The following is a 23,297-nucleotide window of genomic DNA, read 5'->3' as shown; positions in this document are numbered from 1 at the left end:
TATTAAGATCAAAATAAAAAGAAACATTTGAAATAGAAAAAGTGGTTAAACATTCTTGGACCAAAGAGCTATAAGTGACATTTTTACCACGAGTTTTTATCGAACCTTCATGCATAATTTTTTAGAATCTTGCTAGTAACAGACTTTATATTTATTATTTTCTTCTTCTTCTTCTTCTTTGTTAGTGTGTTTTTCTTCTTCGTTGTCAGTGTGTTTCTCTTCCTATTGATCCTTGTCGGTGTTTTTTTTTCTTCCCTTATCAATGTTTTTTCCTTCCTTTTTTCTTGTTCCCCTTCTTTCTTATCTTCTTCACTGCAATTTTTTTTCTCCCCCTCTTGGTACTTCTCGATGCTTTTATTTTTTTCCTTATCAATGTTTGTGTCTTCCTATTTTTCATGTTCCTCTTATTTCTTATCAGTTCTACTCAGTCTACTATCTGAAGCCACGTTTAACTTATTTTAATGAGGATGCAATATTCTTCAAACCAGTCCCCCCCCAGTACTACCACAAGTAACCATATCATCTTGTTCACGGTTTAAAAAATATCCAAACTTGTCCATATCGTAAGGAAAATGCACTGAATTCAGACTACCAGGGTATTCTTTCCAAAGAAAAGGATTTTCTTCTCTGTCTAAAGTCCTTTCTTTCCATTTCTACCACAACCATAATTTTTTACTATATCTATTTATACTTGAATCCCGTTCCCTAGACATCAAGGGATCATAACTCACAAATTACGTAACTTGTTCAGAACTTTACAAGCTTTCGACAGAAAATAGAGAACTTTACTACATTCATAATCGAGTAGTTTATCCTTTTTACAAAAAGTAAAATGCACCCCTTAAGCAAAGATATGATTATAGGTCTGTCTGCCTAGAGTGGATTATAACTAAGATATCTAGAGCCAGTCAAAAGCACATAGATGGCAAGATTTCATTCTTGGTTCTTTTTTTTGGAAAAGATAAAAATTCATTCAACTATAGGAATGCTGAGATAGCACTAAAGATACAACAAACATCCGCCTAAAACAAGGAGAGAGAGAGAAAACATGCAAAAGATAGCATAGACACATTATATTAGTTTTGTCATTTATTCTTAATGAATATTCTGACAATATTCTTATTCTCAAACAAAGTGCAAACAAACAAATAATAATCACTATGTTGCAAGTACGTAGTCTTTGTCCATACCCTTCCTACCATCAACCAAATGTTAACCACAGTCTCAAAGATAATATCTGTTATGAAAGGCGATCATCAACCCAACTCGTGTCTTTTGCTTGTATATTGATCTTGTTAGAGCATTGCTCGGTCGAACTCGCATGCGCTAATATCTCAAGCATGTTTGTCAATGTTAGTGATCAAAACTATATATCTTGATTTCTAGTTTACTTATGACTAAGTCTCGGTCTAGGATAGTTAGGAATAGTTGAGCTCCAGACTCTATGGCGATTATCTTACGAAGACGAAGAACTACTCAAGGAACTAGTGGAACTTCATCCGACCAAAAGGTATGTGGAGACTTGAACTCATCTTTCACTCAAAATTTTATCTACTCTATCTCCTACTCTTGAGACAAAAGTCGTATAAGTATGATAGTTTTCATACATACACATTTGCTATTTCGAGCCGAGTTTACTCGCCTATATTTTTCTCGAAATATGTGTTGGTAAGCTTTTGATTTAACCATTTTCATCTTTACCCGTGAAAAAAGTCATGATGACGTTTCAATCTTGAAAATATCTTTGATGACGATAGTCGATTCTTTATGTCTAACGACTATTATAACATTATAGAAGAATGTTTCAATGATTGAAATGTAGAGTTGAGATTACATAACCAACTATGGATATAAGCATATATAGTGTGTTCGCACATTATTGTATAAATCCATGTGCCGGAAACCAAGTGCGTGCATATGTGTGCATGCGGTATTGGTGAAGGAGACAGGTTGGGTACGCGTACTGGCGGAACTTTTCTTCCCGGAAAATTCTGCTGAGTTTGGAGTTTACGAACTCATAAACCAGTCACCTTAGGTACGCGTACCCATACCCGTATGCGTACCCAAGCTGGTTATATTTCTCAAATCGGTAGTTTCATGAACTTAAACAATAAATCAATAAGGAGTGCAATCTTTGCAAACCGTGGCTATATTGTTCATGAATTGATTCAAGTGAATCAAACCGATTTTGTTTCAATTGTGTCTATGTATAAAGATATAAGCAATTGAACAACTCTTGAACTAGTTCTTATGAGTCATTTGAACTAGTTATGAGAAAGATGAATACGGTTAATATGAAAGTGCTCATATGGCTAACCATTGGTTAAATATTTGTGAACCAACTAAGTGTACACGTTTAAGTACGGTTACTCAAACCTAAATGAATACATTTCATTTGTGTGTGTGACAATATAAGTTTCGATCTAACAGTTGAAAGATATTAGCTTGGATAAATCAAGTTTTTCATCTAACGGTGAATGTTGAATGCTTTGTTACCAAGGTAACTTGGATTGCAAACTCTGATTTGAAAGCTATATAAGGGAGAAGTCTAGCAACTGGAAAAACTAATCCCCACACCTCCTGTGTGATACTAGTTGGTGTTAGAGCATAGCTCGGTCAACCTCGCAAGCGTTTCTATATCAAGCATGTTTGTCAATGTTAGTGATCAAAACTATGAGTCTTGATTTCTAGTCTATTATAGCTAAGTCTCGGACTAGGATAGAAAAGTGTAGTTGAGATCAAGGACTTCATGGAGATTCATCATACAACGACGAAGATCTACTCAAGGAACCGTGGAACTTCATCAACAAAAAGGTATGTGGAGACTTGAACTTATCTATCACTCAAAAGTCTATCTATTCTATATCCTACTTCTTATGAGAAAAAAAGTCGTATGCTATATAGACTGGATCATACACATTTGACATTTCGAGCTGAGTATTCACTACTTATATTTTTCTCGAAATCGTGTGTTGGTAAAGCGTTTCGCTTTGATCAAGTTTATCTTCACCTAGTGACGAATGTCATGAAATGTTTCAATTACTTTGAGAATTGCTCTGATGTGAAACGGTCTGTGAATAACGGCTATATAACGTCCTCTGAGAATGTCTCAATAATTGGAATGAGAGTTTAGATTACATAACCATGTCTTCCTTAATCCGAAGTTTTCGAACTTTGTTGATTGAGAGAAACCGGAGGAATTGGCTCTGCCAAGTCCGCGAACTCAGTCCGCGAACTGACAGAAGTTCTCTTGCCGAGAATTTCTGCTGGGATTTTCCAAAATCTCGTTTGCGTGTTTAGTCCGCGAACCTAGTCCGCGAACTGGCGGAAGTCTCTTTGCCGAGATTTTCTGCTGAGTTTGGAAAACTCTGTCGGTTGCCTTAAGTCCATGAACTTGTTTGTGAGCTTAAGTGGTTATGATCTAAATATGTGCCCTGAACATGAAACTTAAATTACTAAGGAATGCTTTATGCAAACCGTGGCTATAAAGTTCATGACCTGATTCATCGAATCGAATCATATTTGTTTCAATTGTGTCTTGTGTAGTTACATAAAATCTCATAGCAATTGAACAACTCTCTAACTAGTTCATTTGAGTCAATTGAACTAGTTATGGTGAAGAAGAACTAGGTTAATATGAATTGCTCATATGGTTAACCTTTTGGGTTACTATATTGAACCAACATACACGTACACGTTTGGGCATGGTTTTCACAAACCCAGTAAACGTCTACCCAAGTGTATGTGAAAAGCTAATTTTTTGATCTAACGGTTGAGAAATATTAGCTTGAATCTAAATCAGGTTTTCATCTAACGGTGAATATGGATTGCTTTGTAACTAAGGCAAAAACCCTGATTTGAAGGCTATATAAAGGAGACATCTAGCATTGTGTAAAACTAATCCCCACACGTCTGTGTGATACTAGTGCGATCGTTAGAGTCGATTCTCCTTTAACCTTTGGTTTTCTTCTCTAAAACCAGGTTAACGACTTAAAGACTTTATTGGGATTCTGAAGCCAGACCGATACTACTTTTATTGTAGTTGTGTGATATGATCTCGCATCTTCTATCGTACGAGTACAATCTTTGATTGGCTTGAGATTGTGAGAGTTCTCCGATAGGCAAGATAAAGAAGTCACAAACATCTTCGTCTCACTGTTTGTGATTCCTCGATAAACCGCTTGTGTAGTCAAGAAGGATTGTTGAGAGGTGATTGATTAATCTAGGCTGTTCTTCGGGATATAAGACCGGATTATCAATTGGTTCCTGTTCACCTTGATTTTATATCTTAAGACGGAACAAAACCTAGGGTTTTTCTGTGGGAGACAGATTTATCCTTTGATAGACTTTTCTGTGTGAGACAGATTTGTTTATTATCAAGTCTGCGATTTTGGGTTGCGGCAACTCTTAGTTGTGGGTGAGATCAGCTAAGGGAATCAAGTACGTAATATCCTGCTGGGATCAGAGGCGTAGGAGTACAATTGTACCTTGAATCGGTGGGAGACTGATTGGGGTTCAACTACAGTCCAGTCCGAAGTTAGCTTGGAGTAGGCTAGTGTCTGTAGCGGCTTAATACAGTGTGTATTCAATATGGACTAGGTCCCGGGGTTTTTCTGCATTTGCGGTTTCCTCGTTAACAAAAATTCTGGTGTCTGTGTTATTTCTTTTCCGCATTATATTTTATATAATTGAAATAATACAAGTTGTGCGTTAAGATCATCAATTGGAAATCCAACCTTTGGTTGTTGATTGATATTAATTGATCCTTGGACATTGGTCTTTGGTACTGTCCAAGTTATCTCTCTTTGATAAAGACTCGCAGATTTCCGTTTGCTTGAGTAAAGATCAAATCAAGAGATTGAGATATAAACTCTTTGATACATATTTTTTTGATTGAGTCTAACTGTCTAGTTGATTCTCATAAAAAGTATATTGGAGTTTGTCCATACAGATTGCTAAGCGAAATATTGGGTGGTGTTGTTAGACCCCCGCTTTTTCAGTTGGTTTCTGTAGAGTCGATTCTCCTTTAACCGTAGGTTTCTTATCGAGACCCTGTCGGTTAACGACTTAAAGACTTCATTGAGATTGTGAAGCCAGACGAAACTACTTCTCTTGTAGTTGAGCAATCTGATCTTGCCATTTTCTATCGTACGAGTTCAATTGTAAGATTGGCTTGAGATTATATCTCCCATATGGAAAGATAAAAAGAAATCACAAACATATTCGTCTCATCGTTTGTGATTCCACAATATCTAGTTTCGCTACCATACGATTTAGATTATTGTGAGGTGATTGATAATACTAGGATGCTCTTCGGGAATATAAGTCCGGTTTATCAATTGGTTCCTGTTCACCTTAATTTTCTCAAAAGACGGAACAAAACTTGTAGGTTTATCTGTGGGAGACAGATTTATCTATTATCATAGACTTTTCTGTGTGATACAGATTTGTTTATTAAAGTCTTCGACTTTGGGTCATAGCAACTCTTGGTTGTAGATGAGATCAACTAAGGGAATCAAGTGCGTAGTATCCTGCTGGGATCAGAGACGTAAGGAGCGAAACTGTACCTTGAATCAGTGTGATATTGATTAGGGTTCAGCTACAGTCCAGACCGAAGTTAGTTTGTAGTAGGCTAGTGTATGTAGTGGCTTAATATAGTGTGGTATTCAATCGGGACTAGGTCCCGAGGTTTTTCTGCATTTGCGGCTTCCTCGTTAACAGAATTTCTTGTGTCTGTGTTATTTCTATTCCGCATTATATTTTGTTATATAATTGAAATAATACAGGTTGTGCGTTGAATCGATCAATAGTGAAATCCAACCTTTGTTTGTTGATTGGATATTGATTGATCCTTGGATATTGGTCTTTGGTACCATCCAAGTTTATTTATTGTATTTGATAAAGACTCGTATATTTCTATTTGCTTGAGTAAAGATCAAATCAAGAGAAGAGATATTAACTCCTCGATATACTTTTACCTAGATTGAGTCTGACTGTCTAGTTGATTCTCTAGAAAGTATATTGGAGTTAGTCCATACAGATTGCTAATCGAAATATTGGGTGTGGTTGTTAGACCCCCGCTTTTTCAATTGGTATCAGAGCAGGCAAACACGTTTAAAGACCTTATCAGTCTGTATTTGTAGCGATCTGACTCTATGGACAGTAGTGATATCTCTGTCTTCGCAAAAACAGATCAGGATCCTCTTGATGACGACAAGAGTTCTGAGACTTCCAAGAAATCTATCATATCTTCTCCTCTGTCAGAAACCGATGTCAACTGGGAGAATCGCCTAGATGAACAATTGGATGAACTTTCAGATGAAAGTGACTCAGACGAGGGACCAAGTATTGATGAAGAAGTCTCACAGTATATTATACTCTTTGACGATATCATAGAAAAAAAAGATCAACTACCTACCTGGCAAAATATCTGTTTCCTCTCTATCGTGAAAATAGGAAACTAAAAAAACTCTTTAAAGGATATGAAAGTGGTTATAAACTTCTACAATCCATCCTTAAAGATCGTGATGAAGAAGTCCATTCAAAGATTACTGAATGTGAAAACCTTCAGAAGAATTTGTGTGTGTTGAAAGAAAGACTTGTTGAATCTGATGCAAAGTATGACTCTCAACAGAAATACTATAACGACAGAGTGCCTTTTTCTTTCCAAAGAAAAACAACTGAAGGATGATCTCTCTACAGCTGTTAACAAGGCAAAATCGCTAGAAGAGAATCTGAGAAGATTCAACACTATCTCTACAAAATTATCTTCCATGTTAGGAGCATGTAAAGAGCATCGTGATACACGTGGTCTGGGCTATAAAGGAATAGACGCTCCTAACACTGGGAAGATCAATTTTGTTTGTGCCAATAACAACGTGTCATGTGAAAAATCACCTATTACAGCTGATGTTCCGGTAAACAAAGATTATCATTCTTCAAAGACAAGGCATATGAGAGCTGTTAAAAACATTTCTTTCAACTGTTACTATTGTGGAAACAAGGGTCACATTGAACGGAAATGTCGTTTTCGGATAAGGAATGAAAAACTTCATAACATTCTTATATGGATGTCAAAGGAAGTAATCAAGCCGATCTCTCTCCGTGCTGAAAACAACATAGTCTCGAATCCAGAAGAGTACTATGATAATTCCTCTCTTAGTTATATGTATGACACTGACTCTTTCGACATACGTAGAGGAAATAATGTCATATGGAAAGCTAAGAAGTTTGATGTCCCATTAAATTGAAAAAGACGTCAAAGGAAGAAAGGAATGTCATCTGGTGGCAATGATCACACTGAGTCAAAAATATCGGGTTTCGATCACATTCACGTCAACAATGATGCTTCCGATTTAAGAACCAGTATAAATAATCTCAAGCGGAAAATCAAAAAATTAAGGAAAAAAGCATCTTCAGGTGTGTCTTATTCTCCTTGTAATAATTCTCCTGAAATTAATCCTCTTGTTGACTTAGAGAAGGAAAACGAGGATGAGCTACGTGCTCTTTCTACAACTTAACCAGTCTGTCTGTGCATCCTCGTTTCGTCCTCATAAGGATGCACATAAAGTTTAATATGCAACTCGTCTTGAAAAAAATGGTTGTTGTATTATTCGTCTGGTTCTTCAAATTAATGTCTTCTAAGTAGAATCATACTCTAGCTTTCCTTTCATATTGAAGCATAGCTGATCCATAAAATCTCTTGAGAAAATCATGCTTTGTTGAAACACTGAACTTTTCAGTGCTCTCTCTCTTGTTGCACCTTGACAAAGCCTCATATAAGGCTCCCCTACTGTGACGGTTTAGAACTTAGTTCATAGCCGTGAGCGTTTGCGTACCTGGCTCATTACCGACTTTTAAGAGGGTAACCTTAGGGTTTTCCCATATGTATTTCGTACGTATTCATTTGAACATATTGATAAATAAATAACGAACGCGCGATTGGGGGATATCAAAACTAATTGGAGGATATGAATTACTTCCCCCAACCAAAGGTGACTACTAAGGGTTGTTTTTTGGGGCGAAAATACTAAAACACCCTTCCCTCAAAATAAAAAATAAAAAACTTAAAATAAAAAAACAAAAACATATCCCCATTTCCATCTTCATCTCTTATTAATCCCTTTTAAGGTTAGGGATTTGAAACCTAAATATTCCCCACTCCCTTTCAAATTCTAGATTTTCCCCACTCCCTTTCAAATTCTCTTCTCCTTCTCTGCCGGCTCCTCACTTTGAAAACGATTTTCTTTAACATTCGGGAATGATGAAGACCATGCCGGAAATGATGAAGACCATGCCGGAAGTGATGAATACCATGTCGGAAATGATGAAGACTATGCCGTAAGTGACGAAGACAATGCCGGAAGTGATGAATACCATGTCGGAAGTGATGAAGACCATGCCGATATAGATGAAGATCATGCCAGAAGTGATGAAGACCATGCCAGTGGTGATGAATACCATGCCGGAAATAATTTTTTTTACATCGCTGGAAGTGATGAAGACCATGCCGGAATTGATGAAGACCATGCCGGAAAATGGTGTCGGCATGCTTGGTAACTAACATTCAACGCCGTAACTTGATGCCGGCATGCTCGATAGAAATCTATCAATGCCGGTATTCAAGTGAAAAAAAAACAAGTTTCTGGATACTTTACATCATGTGCCGGTATAGAAATTTAAGCATCATACCATGCCGGTAGCAGTACCGACATGCTCGAAAATCAACTTACTGTGCCGGCAGTGGACTGATTAAAAGCAAAAAAAAATAGGTTTTGAAGATCAAAACCAGAAAATTTTGTGGCTACGCCCCCCCCCCCCCCCCCGGATAGTGGCAAACATTTATGAAAATTTCCAACAAATGACGGCATGGTTTTTTCGGTTGAATATAATGCCGGCACCGAGCTATTTCAGCTGCAACAATGGCGGATTCAAAGAAAAAAAAAATCAAATTTTCAACCTCTCAGCAACAATTCTCTCTTCACAATCATCCTCCATTTTCACCAAAAAAAATTCTCTCTCAAATATTTTTACCCACCTTCTACTCTCACCTCACTCACCCAAATTCAAATAACAATACACACTAATCATTTAACAAAAAATCTTTAGATTTTACTAATTCTAATTAACCATTAAACCTAATTAATGAGGGGTAGATTAGGAATTAAAAAAATAACTAAATAAGGGATGATCCTGATTTGATATTTGGATCCAGTTTTTGTCTTTTTACTCTATTCCCGATTAGTTTTGATATTCCCAATTGCGCGTTCTAAATAACCATGTGGAATGAATATTTTTTCCCGGTAAAAACGGTATTCATTTTTCGGTTAGACTTTCTTTTTCTTTTTAAAGCATACTATGCTTAGCATACGAACACCAAATTATAATTTCGCAATTAGTTTTGAGACATTAGAAATGCTAGAGCTAAAATTAGTCAAAGAAACCGAAATGAGACATCGCTGATTTGCTATACCCATACTAGATGTAGATTACGGTTAAACTAATGAGCACTCTGTGGCACAACTGGAGACAGTGGGGAGATTATAAAATGATGATGAAGGTCTAGGTGCATAATGGACACATGGCTCCTATGCACATAGTGGACAACACGTTTGGACGACTAACTAATAAGTCCATTTTAAGCACGTTGTGCAAATAATACAGCCACAATTTATAGGGTGCCAAACTGCCAATAGGGTGCCTAAAATGGCTGTTGGAAGTTAGATAAAGCCATAAAGGCATTTGATATATTAGCAAATGCATGCACCAGCTTATGCTTCTACTTCAGAGTTCAGATTCAATTCAAACAGTTCATAAACTGAAAGCCGTTTGAGATCTATGTAAAACCAAATTTGTATAGTGCCATAGATTTTTCTCTTTTGATTACGAGTACGAGAGACTGAGCCAAAGCTACCGACATCACTGGATAGAAGAGATTCTACCTAGCAACTTATTTTGAAAGATGTTGCTAAATATGTCATGTCGATTTTAGCCTCTTTAGGAGATCACTGCAAAACGGAAATGAAGTAGCAGGGGAGACGAAGAAGACAGAAAGAAGGGCGATTACGGTCAACATAACTCGACCACAGTCAATTAAAATTGAGTCGGTCAAAGACAGGACGGCGGATAAAGGTCCGAAATAGGGCGACGTGCAAGCTATGTGTTTAGACGATTACGGGTTATTGCATCAACAAAACCACCAAAGGTCCAATAGGACAGTTGTCCCTGTTAGGTGTTCGATATAAAACTTAACGGAAAATAGGTTATTTGTCCACATATTTTTAAATCACGGTTCAAATGGACGAGGAAATAATAATTTGGGTGAAATGGCCAAAAAAAATAATAGCAAGGATGAAACTGGATACATCCTGTGTAAATTAAAAATAAGAAAAAATATTTGAAAATGGGCACGATGAAACTGGTTACATCCTGCCTATTTTTATATTTTTTTCCGTTTAAACAGTATCAAAATTTAATTGTCCATTTCACCCAAAAATTGTTGATTTTGGTCTTTTTAACCAATTTTGTGTTAAAACTACCTATAGATGTAAACATAAGTGCATCCGTGCAAAAATAATATAATCAACGATTCTAGTTTGATTTTCTAGACTCATTGCAGAAATTTCCCAAGATGTCTCCCAAGAATCCAGCGGAAACTTACCGGCCCTTTTAGTATTGGGATAGGTACTCAACATTTTTGTTGGGAAAAATCTCGACAGATCTTTCGGTGGGTAATTTACTCATATATTTTTGTTGGTATACATGGCTTTCCAACTAATAAATGAATTTTTTATCTTAATTTACGTTACAAACATTCTTGTTTATTTCAAGTTGTTTTAAATTGTTTTTTTTTATAGATAAGAAAAGAAATTACTTACAGATAGTAGTCAGTTCAGTTGCCTCCCATATTTGAGGACTTTGTTGTCTACCCCCAACCTTTGCTAAATGGTGGAGGTCTAAATATTCACCGGAATTTATGTCCTTACAAGTTACTTTTTCAAAAGAGTTTAAGTAGAAAATAAGCTGATCAACTTTTGAGTTGATCTTCCAACTGGTTATTCTGAATCCACCTTGTATTGTTTTGTTTGACAATTTGTTTGTTCCTAGTAGTTGAAGACTCTGCAGTTCAGTTGAGAAGCCCACTCTAAAACATCTTGAGCAGCTATGCAATCTCCTTCTTCTGTGCTATGGGATTTGACTCCCCTAGTTCTTCTTCCGATTGTTTCTCCTGTGGTACCTGTTATAAAAACACCCACCAATGTTAGTCCTATGCAATTATCAAAGTAGGACATGTAAGCAGAGGTTACATTCAAACCAGAGTTATGTTCATTCTCAATCACACTGTTTATAATTGGTCGGTTTGTTCGGCCTTTCGGAAGTCAGTAACCTGGTAGTGGTGATGTGAGTTAAAACTTGGTTTCCAGTATATCTAGGGCAATGATTGCTGTTTTGGAAAACAACATCACATATGGCTTTCCATAGGAACCAACATATGGTGGCACACAAAATTTTCCAAAGACCAAAAGGGGTTATCGGGTTATTGTTATTGAACCAGCTAGAACACCATGTTTCTAAAAAGTGAAATCCAGAAGTTATGTTCTTGAAATTTTGGGAATGAGACCATACAACTCTAGCAAAGATGCAATGCATTAGTGCATGTTCTCCAGTTTCTATGTGGTTCTTTCACATTACACAAATAAGATCAATATGGTTTAAGTTCATACAGATGACACCACTATATGGTAACAAATTATTTTTCATTCTTCATGTGAAATATTGGATTCTAGGTATCACATCTAGACCCCAAATCTTCACTTCCTGAGTAACAGTTTCTTGTTCTTTCTTGTTATCTAGTAAATCATATAGAGATTTACTAGAGAAGATACCTTGGCTGTTATCAATCCATCTTAGACAACCTCCTTGGATCTGTCCCGAGTAATGGTGAGAATATCTTCAATGGTGCTACAATCAAACATAATCCGAAGAATGTTCAGATTCCATCCATTTTCAGTTATTAGTTCCTCAACCAGTTGGTAATTGTTCAGTTGGTCAGTATCTAAAACGTTTACTTTGAACCCCTCGGATATTGGGATCCAATTGTCTTTCAAAATATGAATACTTTTGTCATTTCCTATCTCCCATATACTATTCCTTTGTAAATACCTTTCCAAGCCCACGAAAAAATCTCATTGCAGGTGGCATGAAAAGGGTTTGTATTTAGATAATACTTGTCTTTCATGGTTATTGCCAAGATGGGGTCTGGTTGGTGGGAAAGCCTCTAACCATTTTTTGGCAATAAGAGACAAATTCATTGTATTCAGGACCTTCAGACCATTTCCACCTTTTTTGTTTCTTTTACACATTCGATTGGAGCCTCTCATATAGACACCTTTATTATTTGCCGTTTCCCCCCATCAAAAATCTCTTAGTAGACCAGACGCCCTTTTGGTGATCTCTTTCGGATTAATAAACGTAGTCATACTATAGACTGGAAGAGTTTCAAGAACTTCCTTTTCCATGATACCCTTCCAGGGGGGAAGAGATTTACCACTCCATCCCTCCAGTCTCCCACCCATTTTCTCAAGTAAGTTATCAAAGCAAGAGATTTTAGATCTATTAGTAAACAAAGGACCACCTAAATACTTGTCATCTAGTCTATTAGATATATCTCTCCTCAAGTTATTTAGGATATGAGGAGTAAAAAAGATGCCGGATTTGATTTTTTGTTTTCATTCGACCAGAAGTTTTTTCATAATCTTCCAGAACTTTCAGAAGATTAGTGCTTTGTTGGACAGTAGCCTTGGTAAAGATCGGGCAGTCATCTGCCAAAAGAAGATGACTGATAGGAGGGCATCTCTTGTTTATTTTGAACCCGGAAATAAGACCCTTACTTTCCACATTGGATATGGTTCTTGAGAAAGATTCCATACAAATGATGAAGAGGTAAGGGGACAAAAAGTCCCCTGCCTAAGACCTCTAGTAGGCTTAAAAGGTTTGCTAGGAACCCCATTAATAAGAATAGTAGATGAGGTAGTACTAATACATATGTGAATTAAGTTACACCTATAATCACAGAAGCCCATTTTTCTAAGGATAACTATAAGAAAATCCATCTCACTCTGTCGAAAGCCTTCGACATATCAATTTTTCAGACCTAAAGAGTGAACCTTACTTTTAGAATTTTTCCTCATTGCATGAATTATCTCATGAGCAACAAGGATGTTGTCTGAGATAAATTCTTTTCTTAACAAAAGCGGACTGATAAGGAGATATCAAATTTAATTAGGTTTTCCCAATGTCAAATTTAATAACATATTTTTGTATCAATTACCAAATATGACAAGACGAGGTTTCTTCACCTAACTCAGTTTCTCAAACTTTCCTGAATTCTTTTTTAGATTCCCACCAAGCTATCGGAGTAACTGGACTCACTTCAAAACTATTGCTAATAACAAATATTTGGATCCACTTGTAGTCAAGATTAACAATCCATATTGCCTATATCATTCTCTGTTTTTCCATATCTTTGATGATAGTTAAGTTTTAATGAAATTACCCTTTCGTGAAAAAAAATCATTCTTTAATATATGATTTTAGATAAAATGCTAAATCTTGACGAACTCGAACTCAGGTTATCAATATCATCACCTAATAACTTTATCGGTCTACTACATTGACATCCACGGTGTACCCTTAAACTTTTCTTTTGACAATCCGCCAAATTTGTAGGACAGAAACACATACACATTCTATTTTTATTTTTATTTTTTTATTGAAAAAAGAGCAAGAAAGCTCAACAGAGCTAGCTACTCAGGTTAACAGCAGTGGAATCACCTGAGCTAAGTCTAGCATCAGGGGGATCCTTCAAAATATGAGTATCATTATTACAGTTATCCTGAATAATATGGTTTGCAGGATATTGCAAGACAATCCAAAGAGACTGGAGATTAGGGCCTTTCCGGTCAAAGTTTTGAAATAAGAGAGAGTGACTAGAAACCTTAGCTAAGTTGGTTGCAGTAGTGTTTTGCTGTGGTGCTAGCTTGATTAGTCTGCCTAAAACAAAATCAATTGGTTCCATACTTCTGTCAGTGTTTTGTGTGTGATTTCCCTGGAATCTTTCCTGAACTTGTAGTTGATAAAGTGACCGGATGATCTGTAGAATTTCTTCTTCCTCTATGAATCACATCATTATTATTACCCCGTATTATTACCTGGAATCTTTCCTAATACACGTTCTATGATCATTATTATTACCCCAAATGGGTTCTTTTAAAACTACAAGAGGGGATTAGTTAGCGTAATAAAACCAACTACCACTTTATAAGTTACATTTCGTTACAAGTCCCCAATCTTTATGTACCCCTGACGCGGCAGAGCGAGGCCACAAAAGTCCACTCCTTCCCCCCAACCATCCCCACCACTCCTCCTCTCAAACCAACACAAACAAGAAGTGTTCAGAGACTTTATCTTCTTCTCTACTCCTCTTCTCCTTCCTTTACACAGAAGAAGAAGAAGAAGAAGAAGACAATATCAACAAACGAACCCTGATTTCACAACAATGCAATTCTGATTTCTCCATCTACTTCTTCTGCTACAGTTTCTCTGTGTTTTTCTGTCTAGTTATTCAATCTCCTCTCTCTGTTGAATCGACAGAGATAATGGAATCTCCAGAGTCATCTTATGTTTCATCACCAGAAGCTCCAAGGAGATCTGGAACAACAGGAACTAACAATAAGTACCCTGTTTCAGGTAATACATTCTTCAATCTTATTAAGAGATCTAATGAAACTTTTGTTATGGGTTTTGACTTTTGTTCCATCATCATAAAAAACTATGTCAATGAGGGATGTTGATTGAGCCTCTTTGAATTTGCTACTGATTAATGTGGGATTGGTTTGTTATTTTGGGTTTATAGAATGAATTGTTTTTGAAGAGGGTTGAATTGAAACTTGGAATAATTTGTTATTAGGATAATGTGTCTATGTTTCGGTTTTAGGGTTCTGAGTTTTAGATTCCAAGTAATTGATATATTGGGCTTTGCCTTATCCAAATTTCAATGTGACTTGCTGAATTGTAAGACCAGACGAATTTTAGATCTGCATTAATGGTTGACAGATGACTTGTTGTCTTTGTTTCGTCTAGGAAAACTAGAAAATTGCTATGTGGAGACGTTAATGCCAATCTCTATGAAGTGATAAATGTCAATAATAATAATAATTTGGTTTGAGACTACTTTATGACAATGCCTTAAATCTTGTTTTCTTGAGAATTCAGCATGCTACTCGAGTATGGTATTGAGCTAGCATAGAGTAAACCACATAGCTTAACAAAAGTATTTGCATATTTGCTAGTCAGAAGATATCTTTGTCTTTTCCGTACTTTTGTGCTGAACGCTTGCTTTTTGTTCAGATTAGATGAACTGATTTTTCTAGGACATACTTGTTTTTTCAGATGACAAGGAGAAGCCTTTCTACATTAGATTCCTAGTATCCAATTCAGCAGCTGGTTCAGTTATCGGAAAGGGAGGCTCAACGATTACTGAATTCCAATCAGAATCTGGAGCAAGGATTCAACTTTCACGCACTCAGGAATTCTTTCCTGGAACATCTGATAGAATTATCATGGTGTCTGGAGGATTTGATGAGATAATGAAGGCAATGGAACTTATTCTTGCCAAATTACTCAGTGAGGTAACTGTTGCATTCGTTATTATTTTCTACTCATGCCAAAAAATTAATTCTCTTTTGTCCTTCTGTTTTGTAATGTTTAAACTGTATTGTATTATTTCCAGGCTCATCATGCTGAAGAGGATGAAGATGTCGACACTAGATCTAAAGTGAGGATCATTGTTCCAAACAGCTCCTGTGGTGGCATAATTGGAAAAGGAGGAGCTACAATCAAGTAATTGTTTTTTTACCATATTTGTTTGTTAGTGGAGCATGCACAGTTTTTTCCTGATTTGTCTTCTATTTACCTGCGGTGTCCGATGAAAGTAAAGAAGCATCATGGATTTATTTTAATTTTTCATTCTCGCCTGCCTGATTCACTTCCTGTACCTTTTAAAGAAAACCCCGTCAAATCTCTTTCTTGGATCACATTGTAATTGCCCTGTGGTGTTAAATAGAATTTTGTAACTTTCTTTTATGTAAAAATGTATGCTAGTAATTTGCATCTCGTACTAACCCTGTGGGTTTCAGTTATAATTTTTTAACTTTCTTTATAGTAGAAATATATGCTACTTTCTGGCACCTACTGATACTTAGCTATGCCTTTCAACAGGTCTTTTATTGAAGATTCCCAAGCTGGGATTAAGATATCCCCTCAGGATCATAACTTTATGGGGTTGAATGATAGGCTAGTGACATTGACTGGCTCTCTTGAGGAACAAATGAGAGCAATTTTCCTGATCTTGTCAAAGCTAGCAGAAGATACTCATTACCCACAGCAATCTGTAAATGCTCCATTTTCATACGCAGGTGCGGGTTTTAATCAGTTTCTATAACGATATTTGTCCCTCAAGTAGCTTTCTAGGCATTGCATTGTCTACTTGAACAATTATGTGCTTAGCCTTATGTGTTAATTTCTAATGGTTGATGGTATGCTCGTGTGGGTTATTATTGTTTTTTTTTACTGTTGTGGTGCGATCGGATTGTTCGGTATCGGTTGTTTTTTCTTTTCTTGATATCTCACCATTGACAGTTGCTGCAAAATGAGATGCGGCCACATTTAATCTGTTCTCAATGTTATGAGAGTAGTGAACCAGTGATGATTGTCTGTGTTGGAAGGTTTAGGTGACAAGTGACACAAATTAATATCCAAATAAAGGCCTTTTTAGGGTGTTGAGTAGTATGCATTGGTGAAGTAAGCACTCCCCATCTTGAAGAGAGTGTTGAGTGTAAGTTATCTTATTGATGCCGTTGTTATTGACCAAGATAGTAGGATCTGTCTTAGAACTGAGGATATCCATCTTGAAGCAGTTACACGGGCAATTATATCCAATGATTGAGTGCTGAACTGATCCTACTCAATTCTGAGAAAGACACATTTCTCTTTCAGTTCTTGTGGTCAAGTTCATCTGGTGTTATATATCTGTTCTACATCTCCATTGTGCCAACACGAAACGAATAGTTTGAGAATGTAACTTATTGGTGAAGCTTTAGCGCTTCAGCAATATCATGGAGAAATAATGCTCATAGATTGCATTACGTATGACCATATAGTTCCTACTGAGAGCATTGTGAACCAGGAATTAAAAATGGACGGTTTATAATCTATCATACTCTGCGAACTTTCAGGTGTCAATCTCTCTGGTTCTCCCTATGGATATTTTGCTCCTCCTGGTCGAGGAGGCCCATACAACTCACAAAATTATGGACCAAATGGCGCTGGAGGAAAGTTTCAGAATAATAAGGTTCAGATCTTGAAATTTCTTGTGTTCTATTCTTTGCATAGATTGCAGTGTTTGAAATTTCATTGAACTGTCCTGCACAAAAGTCAACATCTTTTATTTTCATAATCTTGTACAAATTGATGTGTTTAGGATCACATGAAACTGTGCTGCACACTTTTCATTATATTTTATGAAGCTCAAATACCTCTCCTGCTCTTATTAGATGTTTTCATAGACCTGCCTTAGCCATTATAACATCTTTTTGCCTCTCCTTAAGTGTGTGGTATTTAAAAATGTTTTGTTTGTGTCATAAATGGTTAACTTGCAGCATTCTGGTGAATCACAGGAAGATCGAAGCAACTCGGTGACAATTGGTGTTTCAGATGACCATATTGGTTTAGTTGTTGGCCGTGGTGGAAGGAATCTACAGGAAATCACTCAGGTAAAGATTTTACATAAGTGTTTCTCTGTCTCTCCCTCTCCCACTCCCTCTGTCTCCAGTTATGGATGATAAGAAATTTATGATCTTCAGGTTAGTGGGGCAAGGATAAAGATTTCGGACAGAGGTGATTTCATGGCTGGTACAACAGAGAGGTACTAATAAAAAGCTCCTTTGTCTCGTTACCTGCATGCTCACTTTTTAGGTGTAGAAAACTGATTCTTGTTTACCTGGTACCGTTGCTATTTTGCAGAAAGGTGACAATCACAGGGTCACGTGCGGCAACACATTCAGCCGAGAATATGATCAGGCAAAAGGTTGCATCTGCTACAGAGAGTTAAGCAATTGGTTCCCTAATTCACGACTTCTTGTAATTTTCCCCGTTTTTGGTTTTGTTTGTTGTTTGAGAATGTTTATTTGTAAACTGAGCCTAGTTTTGCGATTTAAATTATATTTGGTTGAATTTGGAGATGGTACAATATTGTCTCCTTTTACCTCGTGTAATTTTCTTTTTTGATCGATAAGAGAAAATACATAATTAAAAGAAGTAAAGGGCAAACAGTTGGCTGAATATTGACCTGTAAAGTCTAATGTTATTGGTAAAAAAGTTGCAGCAGATCCAGATGCTGCTGAATCTGAAAGCTGAAACAACAATATTTTACATTTGGGTACTTATCAGTTTTTAGAATTCTAAACTGGTTAGTTTATGTTCTTGAATCTAAAATTTTGTTTAGCATCTTAAAAAAGACTAATATAAGTAGAATAGAAAGGCAGTGGATACACTACTTATTTATGATATGATGCAATGATAATGTTTAAAGAACTAATCCAAATACCTACAATTACCGATCTTTTCATTCAACATCGGAGTTGCAAAAAAACTGCACCCTAGTTTCCTATCATAACGTTAAGAGGTAGCAGTCTCATATCTCAATAGAGTTTGGACTCAACGGACAGAAGGTAATATTATAAGTAGCAGCATTGCACTTGTGAGATTTTGCATCACCAGGGAAAAGACTAGCAAGAGGGCAAGTGGTTTTAAACATATCTGAGTGTTGGTTAGACTTGCAAGCGTCAGCATCTTTCAGGACATCACAGGGACCATGACACGCAATCGCTGTTCCATTCGAGCCTGCAAAAATCAGTTGGGCAGGACAAACATTCATCACGTCATTTGGACAACCAGTAGTCACGCAATCACCTGATCCACCATCGGGTACAATTTTTACAGGTACGTTGTAACCATGAACTAGGCTAACATCATATGTTGCTTCTGATTGTTGGATTGCGAAGTTGATTAACGTAACAGGATACTTTGCCGTTAAATTGAAACAGTATATATCATTTGTTTTACAGTCACCGGTTGCACAAGAAAAGTTTTCATGATCATCCCTGACGCAGCCAGTTCGTGCCCAAATGGTTCCAGTCCATTCGTCTGGTGTGTCGAATATACTGAGAGTATCTTCACCCAACTCCCACATTGTTTCTCCTAGGGAGGGTTGCATACCCAACCATACAGTGTATTGACATTGGTTCAAGTAGTTGAATGTCACTGCTGCATATCCACCTTCATTCTCAAACATAGAAACACAAGTTATTTCTAATTCATTCGCGTTCTAAGAAAATAAATTAATAAAGACAAAATAGATAATCAAATGGCCGGATTTAAGTGATTATTCGTACTACTGTTTACTGGTCATGTAGATCAAACTCAAAGATGATAAAAATTACTTGTGAAAACAGTGGCAAGAAGAAGAACAACAACAACTTTTATGACTCGGATTCGCATGGTTGGTTTTTCTTACTAATCAGCAATTTTGCTGAGCCTAAAGATACTGGTAGTAGCTAGACAATGAAAATGAGAATACAAATGGAATTGCAAGTTGAACACTCTCAAAAAGATTTTGAGTATAAAATTATGGTCACACAACTTAATTTCAAAATATATTTTGCAATTTTAAAAGATTTCAATTGATGTAGTTACAGGTAAACCACTCTCAAAAAGATTTTGGGTATAAAGTTATCCTGGCTAAATTGGGGTCTATGCCACTTAATTTGGGCCTATGGATGTTTTCATCCAAACCATAAAGAATGATAAGGGTTATCCTGGCTAAATTGGGGTCTATGCCACTTAACTTAGGGGTGTCTAAGTTTGATGAAACTACCATTTTACCCTCTATCAAATATCAATACTACTAATTTGTCCTCGTCAAATCCTAATCATAAAATTAAAAACTAAAATCAAAATCATAAAACTAAAATCATAAAATTTAAAAACTAAAATCAAAATCAAAATCATAAAATTAAAAACTAAAATCAAAATCAAATTCATTTCTATCTCCACTTCAACTGATTCTTCTTCTTTTCTTCTCAACCCAATCCTATAAACTAGGTTTTAGTAACATAAAATTGCTCAAAAATTGAAAATTTTGAAATCAAATTTTTCCTGGTTTATCAGAATCGGTTAACGTTAATGTATATGTGATCCGATTGCAAATAGAAACGGTTTATGTTCATGCCCACAAAGACCGATTGTCCTTGATATGTTTTCTGGTTCGAGAAATTTGAACCAGAATCGAATTACATTAGCACTTATAAAAACCGATTGTTGATATATAATGTTAGAATCAGATTTTATATGTGTGTCGAGTAAACCGATTGTTGTTCTCAATTTTTCTGTATCTTTTTTTTGTTAGAATCGGATTACATGAGCATTCTTATAAACCGATTCCTATTGTGCAATGTCAGGAATCGGTTTTTACATATGTATCGTGTAAACCTACTGTGGTTAACCCATTTTTTCCAATTAATACTCGATCATAAAATGAGTATGAAATCATACTCGATTTCATTTCATTAACTCGGGTGTAGAATACATTTTAATTTTATTTGATCTTTAACAACACATAATTCACAGATAAAAAAGAGAAAATTTACCCATAATCGGTTTACGTTCATGCCAATATAAACCGATTATGGATAATCGGTTGATTTTCATGTCCATATAAGCCGATTCTGGGTAGAAGCTAGTTTCAAAAAATCTCTGTATGTTTTTGAGGTTACAATCGCTATATGTTTTTGATAACATATACCGATTCTGAGTTGGTGTTCTTCAAAAAATTTCAAAATTTCAAATTTTTTCATGTTCAGATGATTAATTAGCACAAGTTAATTTCACATCTAACACTATATTTTACCACTAATCACCCGAATTAACACTAATTAATCAGGGATAAATTAGCCATTAAGAAAATAGTTGGTTAAGGGGTTTCTATGAAGGAAAATTTCTTGTTTGCTCCTAGGCCCATATAGTTATTTATAGTAGGGTCCAAACGGATTTTTTTTTATCCGGAGGTCCAAAATTAATTAAAACATGGAAATGTCCATAATGCCCATTACTACCAAACGTGTGTGTCTACACTGCTTACAAATTTGAGTACATATCTGGTACACTGCTTAAAAATCCGAGTACATATTTGCTACACTTCTTACAAATTTGAGTACATATCTGTCTGAGTACATATCTGTCGTACTGCTTACAAATCCGATTATATATCTGAATGCTTACAAATTCGAGTACATATTTGCTGCATTGCTTCCAGGTAGAGTACAAATCTGTAAGAATCAATGATAACTAAATTAGAAAACGTATTACATCACATACATTGTAGGATCATACAATGTAGCAACCCAACCTTCTATGTTCCTCCAAATCCATTTGCAGCACACCTTCTTTCAAACACATGTCACAACCAATTTGTAACTTCATCAAGACCACCACCGATTTCACAAGCTTGCAAATCTGAACCAACAATAACTCATGTTCCTATCATTCAAAATCTGTCATTTCTTGCAATAAGTTCTGAACTGCAGCTCCAGATCATCTTCATATCCAATTCCAGTACTGAATCAAACGTGACAAAGAGCATCTATTTCAGTATTCCATATACGTACTGAATCAAACATAACAAGGAGCACTTCCTATGAGTATGCGATATATGTACTAAAGATTCATGAACTACAAATCAACAGTATGACAACAACAGTATGACAACAACAGGTGACCGATCTATGAAAAATAAGAGAATCGAAAGACATATTACAGTATTTCACATAAGTACTGAAGGGTAAGACTAAAAAAGGAGCAAAAACACAGCAAATAGCACTTCCTATCAGTATACATACATACATACTCATGGATCGAACCAAAAAAATTGGAAAAACTTCAAATAAAACAAAATTAGAAGAGTTTTGTATCAGTATGCCATATATGTACTGTCAATTCATACACGAAAAACAACTGTAACAAACCTAAAAAATGTTATAATGTTGAACCAATGATAAATCACAAATAACCGCTACAGTTTTAGTTACCTGTAACCCTGGGAAAACATCATTGTTAATCGCAGATTCCATATCAACCCAAAGAACAGGATCTTTCTTGAAGAAAATCATGCCACCTCTGGGACCTCGTAACGACTGCAAATTGAAACAGAAGACTTAGTAAACAACATGACCCTTGAGCCTAAACCAATAAAAACAAATGCTGCTTGTGTTGGTGTCAGTAGTTGCAGTCTTGCAGACTTCATGAATGAGACTAGGTGTACCTTGTGAGTGGTGGTTGTTACAACATCACAGTATTCAAATGGGTCGGCAAGTACAGATGCACCAACGAGACCACTTATGTGAGCCATATCCATCATGAGAAAAGCCCCTACAGAATCTGCAATCTTCAAGAAACATAGTAGGAAAGGGAATTAGGTGTGCGTAATGGGTTAACTAGTCTGATTCTCTGATCACTAAGAATCACAACTGTTGACAATCAACTAGCTCAGTTTCCTATCAGTATTATACATACATACTCATGGATCGAACCAAAAAAATTGGAAAAACTTCAAATAAAACAAAATTAGAAGAGTTTTGTATCAGTACGCCATATATGTACTGTCAATTCATACACGAAAAACAACTGTAACAAACCTAAAAAATGTTATAATGTTGAACCAATGATAAATCACAAATAACCGCTACAGTTTTAGTTACCTGTAACCCTGGGAAAACAGTATTGTTAATCGCAGATTCCATATCAACCCAAAGAACAAGATCTTTCTTGAAGAAAATCATGCCACCTCTGGGACCTCGTAATGACTGCAAATTGAAACAGAAGACATAGTAAACAACATGACCCTTGAACCTAAACCAATAAAAACAAATGCTGCTTGTGTTGGTGTCAGTAGTTGCAGTCTTGAAGAATTCATGAATGAGACTAGGTGTACCTTGTGAGTGGTGGTTGTTACAACATCACAGTATTCAAATGGGTCGGAAAGTACAGATGCAGCAACGAGACCACTTATGTGAGCCATATCCATCATGAGAAAATCCCCAACAGAATCTGCAATCTTCAAGAAACATAGCAGGAAAGGGAATTAGGTGTGCGTAATGGGTTAACTAGTCTGATTCTCTGATCAC

General features: G+C 36.2%; 2 protein-coding genes across 3 annotated transcripts; one reads left to right on the top strand and one right to left on the bottom strand.

Annotated features, from left to right (window-relative positions):
* Positions 1-14,374: 14,374 nt before the first annotated feature.
* Positions 14,375-18,465, top strand: LOC113310908 (protein BTR1-like). Of its 2 annotated transcripts, none has more exons than XM_026559728.1 (8): positions 14,375-14,748; positions 15,451-15,689; positions 15,791-15,900; positions 16,279-16,475; positions 17,295-17,410; positions 17,736-17,831; positions 17,922-17,983; positions 18,082-18,465. In XM_026559728.1, the coding sequence occupies exons 1-8, from the start codon at positions 14,658-14,660 to the stop codon at positions 18,167-18,169; spliced, it is 999 nt and encodes a 332-aa protein (XP_026415513.1). In that variant the 5' UTR covers positions 14,375-14,657; the 3' UTR covers positions 18,170-18,465. The 2 variants fall into 2 exon arrangements, with proteins under 2 accessions (XP_026415513.1, XP_026415512.1); XM_026559727.1 differs by having other exon boundaries at positions 17,718-17,831.
* A 286-nt stretch (positions 18,466-18,751) lies between these two features.
* On the bottom strand, positions 18,752-19,309 carry LOC113312042 (glucan endo-1,3-beta-glucosidase-like). Its single transcript, XM_026560814.1, has one exon. It carries the CDS (start codon positions 19,307-19,309, stop codon positions 18,752-18,754), a length of 558 nt encoding a protein of 185 aa, XP_026416599.1.
* Positions 19,310-23,297: the final 3,988 nt, after the last annotated feature.

Source organism: Papaver somniferum, chromosome 9 (genome assembly GCF_003573695.1).
Source record: "Papaver somniferum cultivar HN1 chromosome 9, ASM357369v1, whole genome shotgun sequence".
NCBI lineage: Eukaryota > Viridiplantae > Streptophyta > Magnoliopsida > Ranunculales > Papaveraceae > Papaver > Papaver somniferum.
This window is presented reverse-complemented; position numbering and strand designations above follow the sequence as displayed.

Coding starts and splice junctions, on each gene's coding strand:
- LOC113312042 (XM_026560814.1), bottom strand. CDS start 19,309: ATGTGGGAGTTGGGTGAAGATACTCTCAGTATATTCGACACACCAGAC.
- LOC113310908 (XM_026559727.1), top strand. CDS start 14,658: ATGGAATCTCCAGAGTCATCTTATGTTTCATCACCAGAAGCTCCAAGG. Junction 14,749..15,450: donor CAATAAGTACCCTGTTTCAG/GTAATACATTCT, acceptor TTGTTTTTTCAG/ATGACAAGGAGAAGCCTTTC. Junction 15,690..15,790: donor TTGCCAAATTACTCAGTGAG/GTAACTGTTGCA, acceptor TATTATTTCCAG/GCTCATCATGCTGAAGAGGA.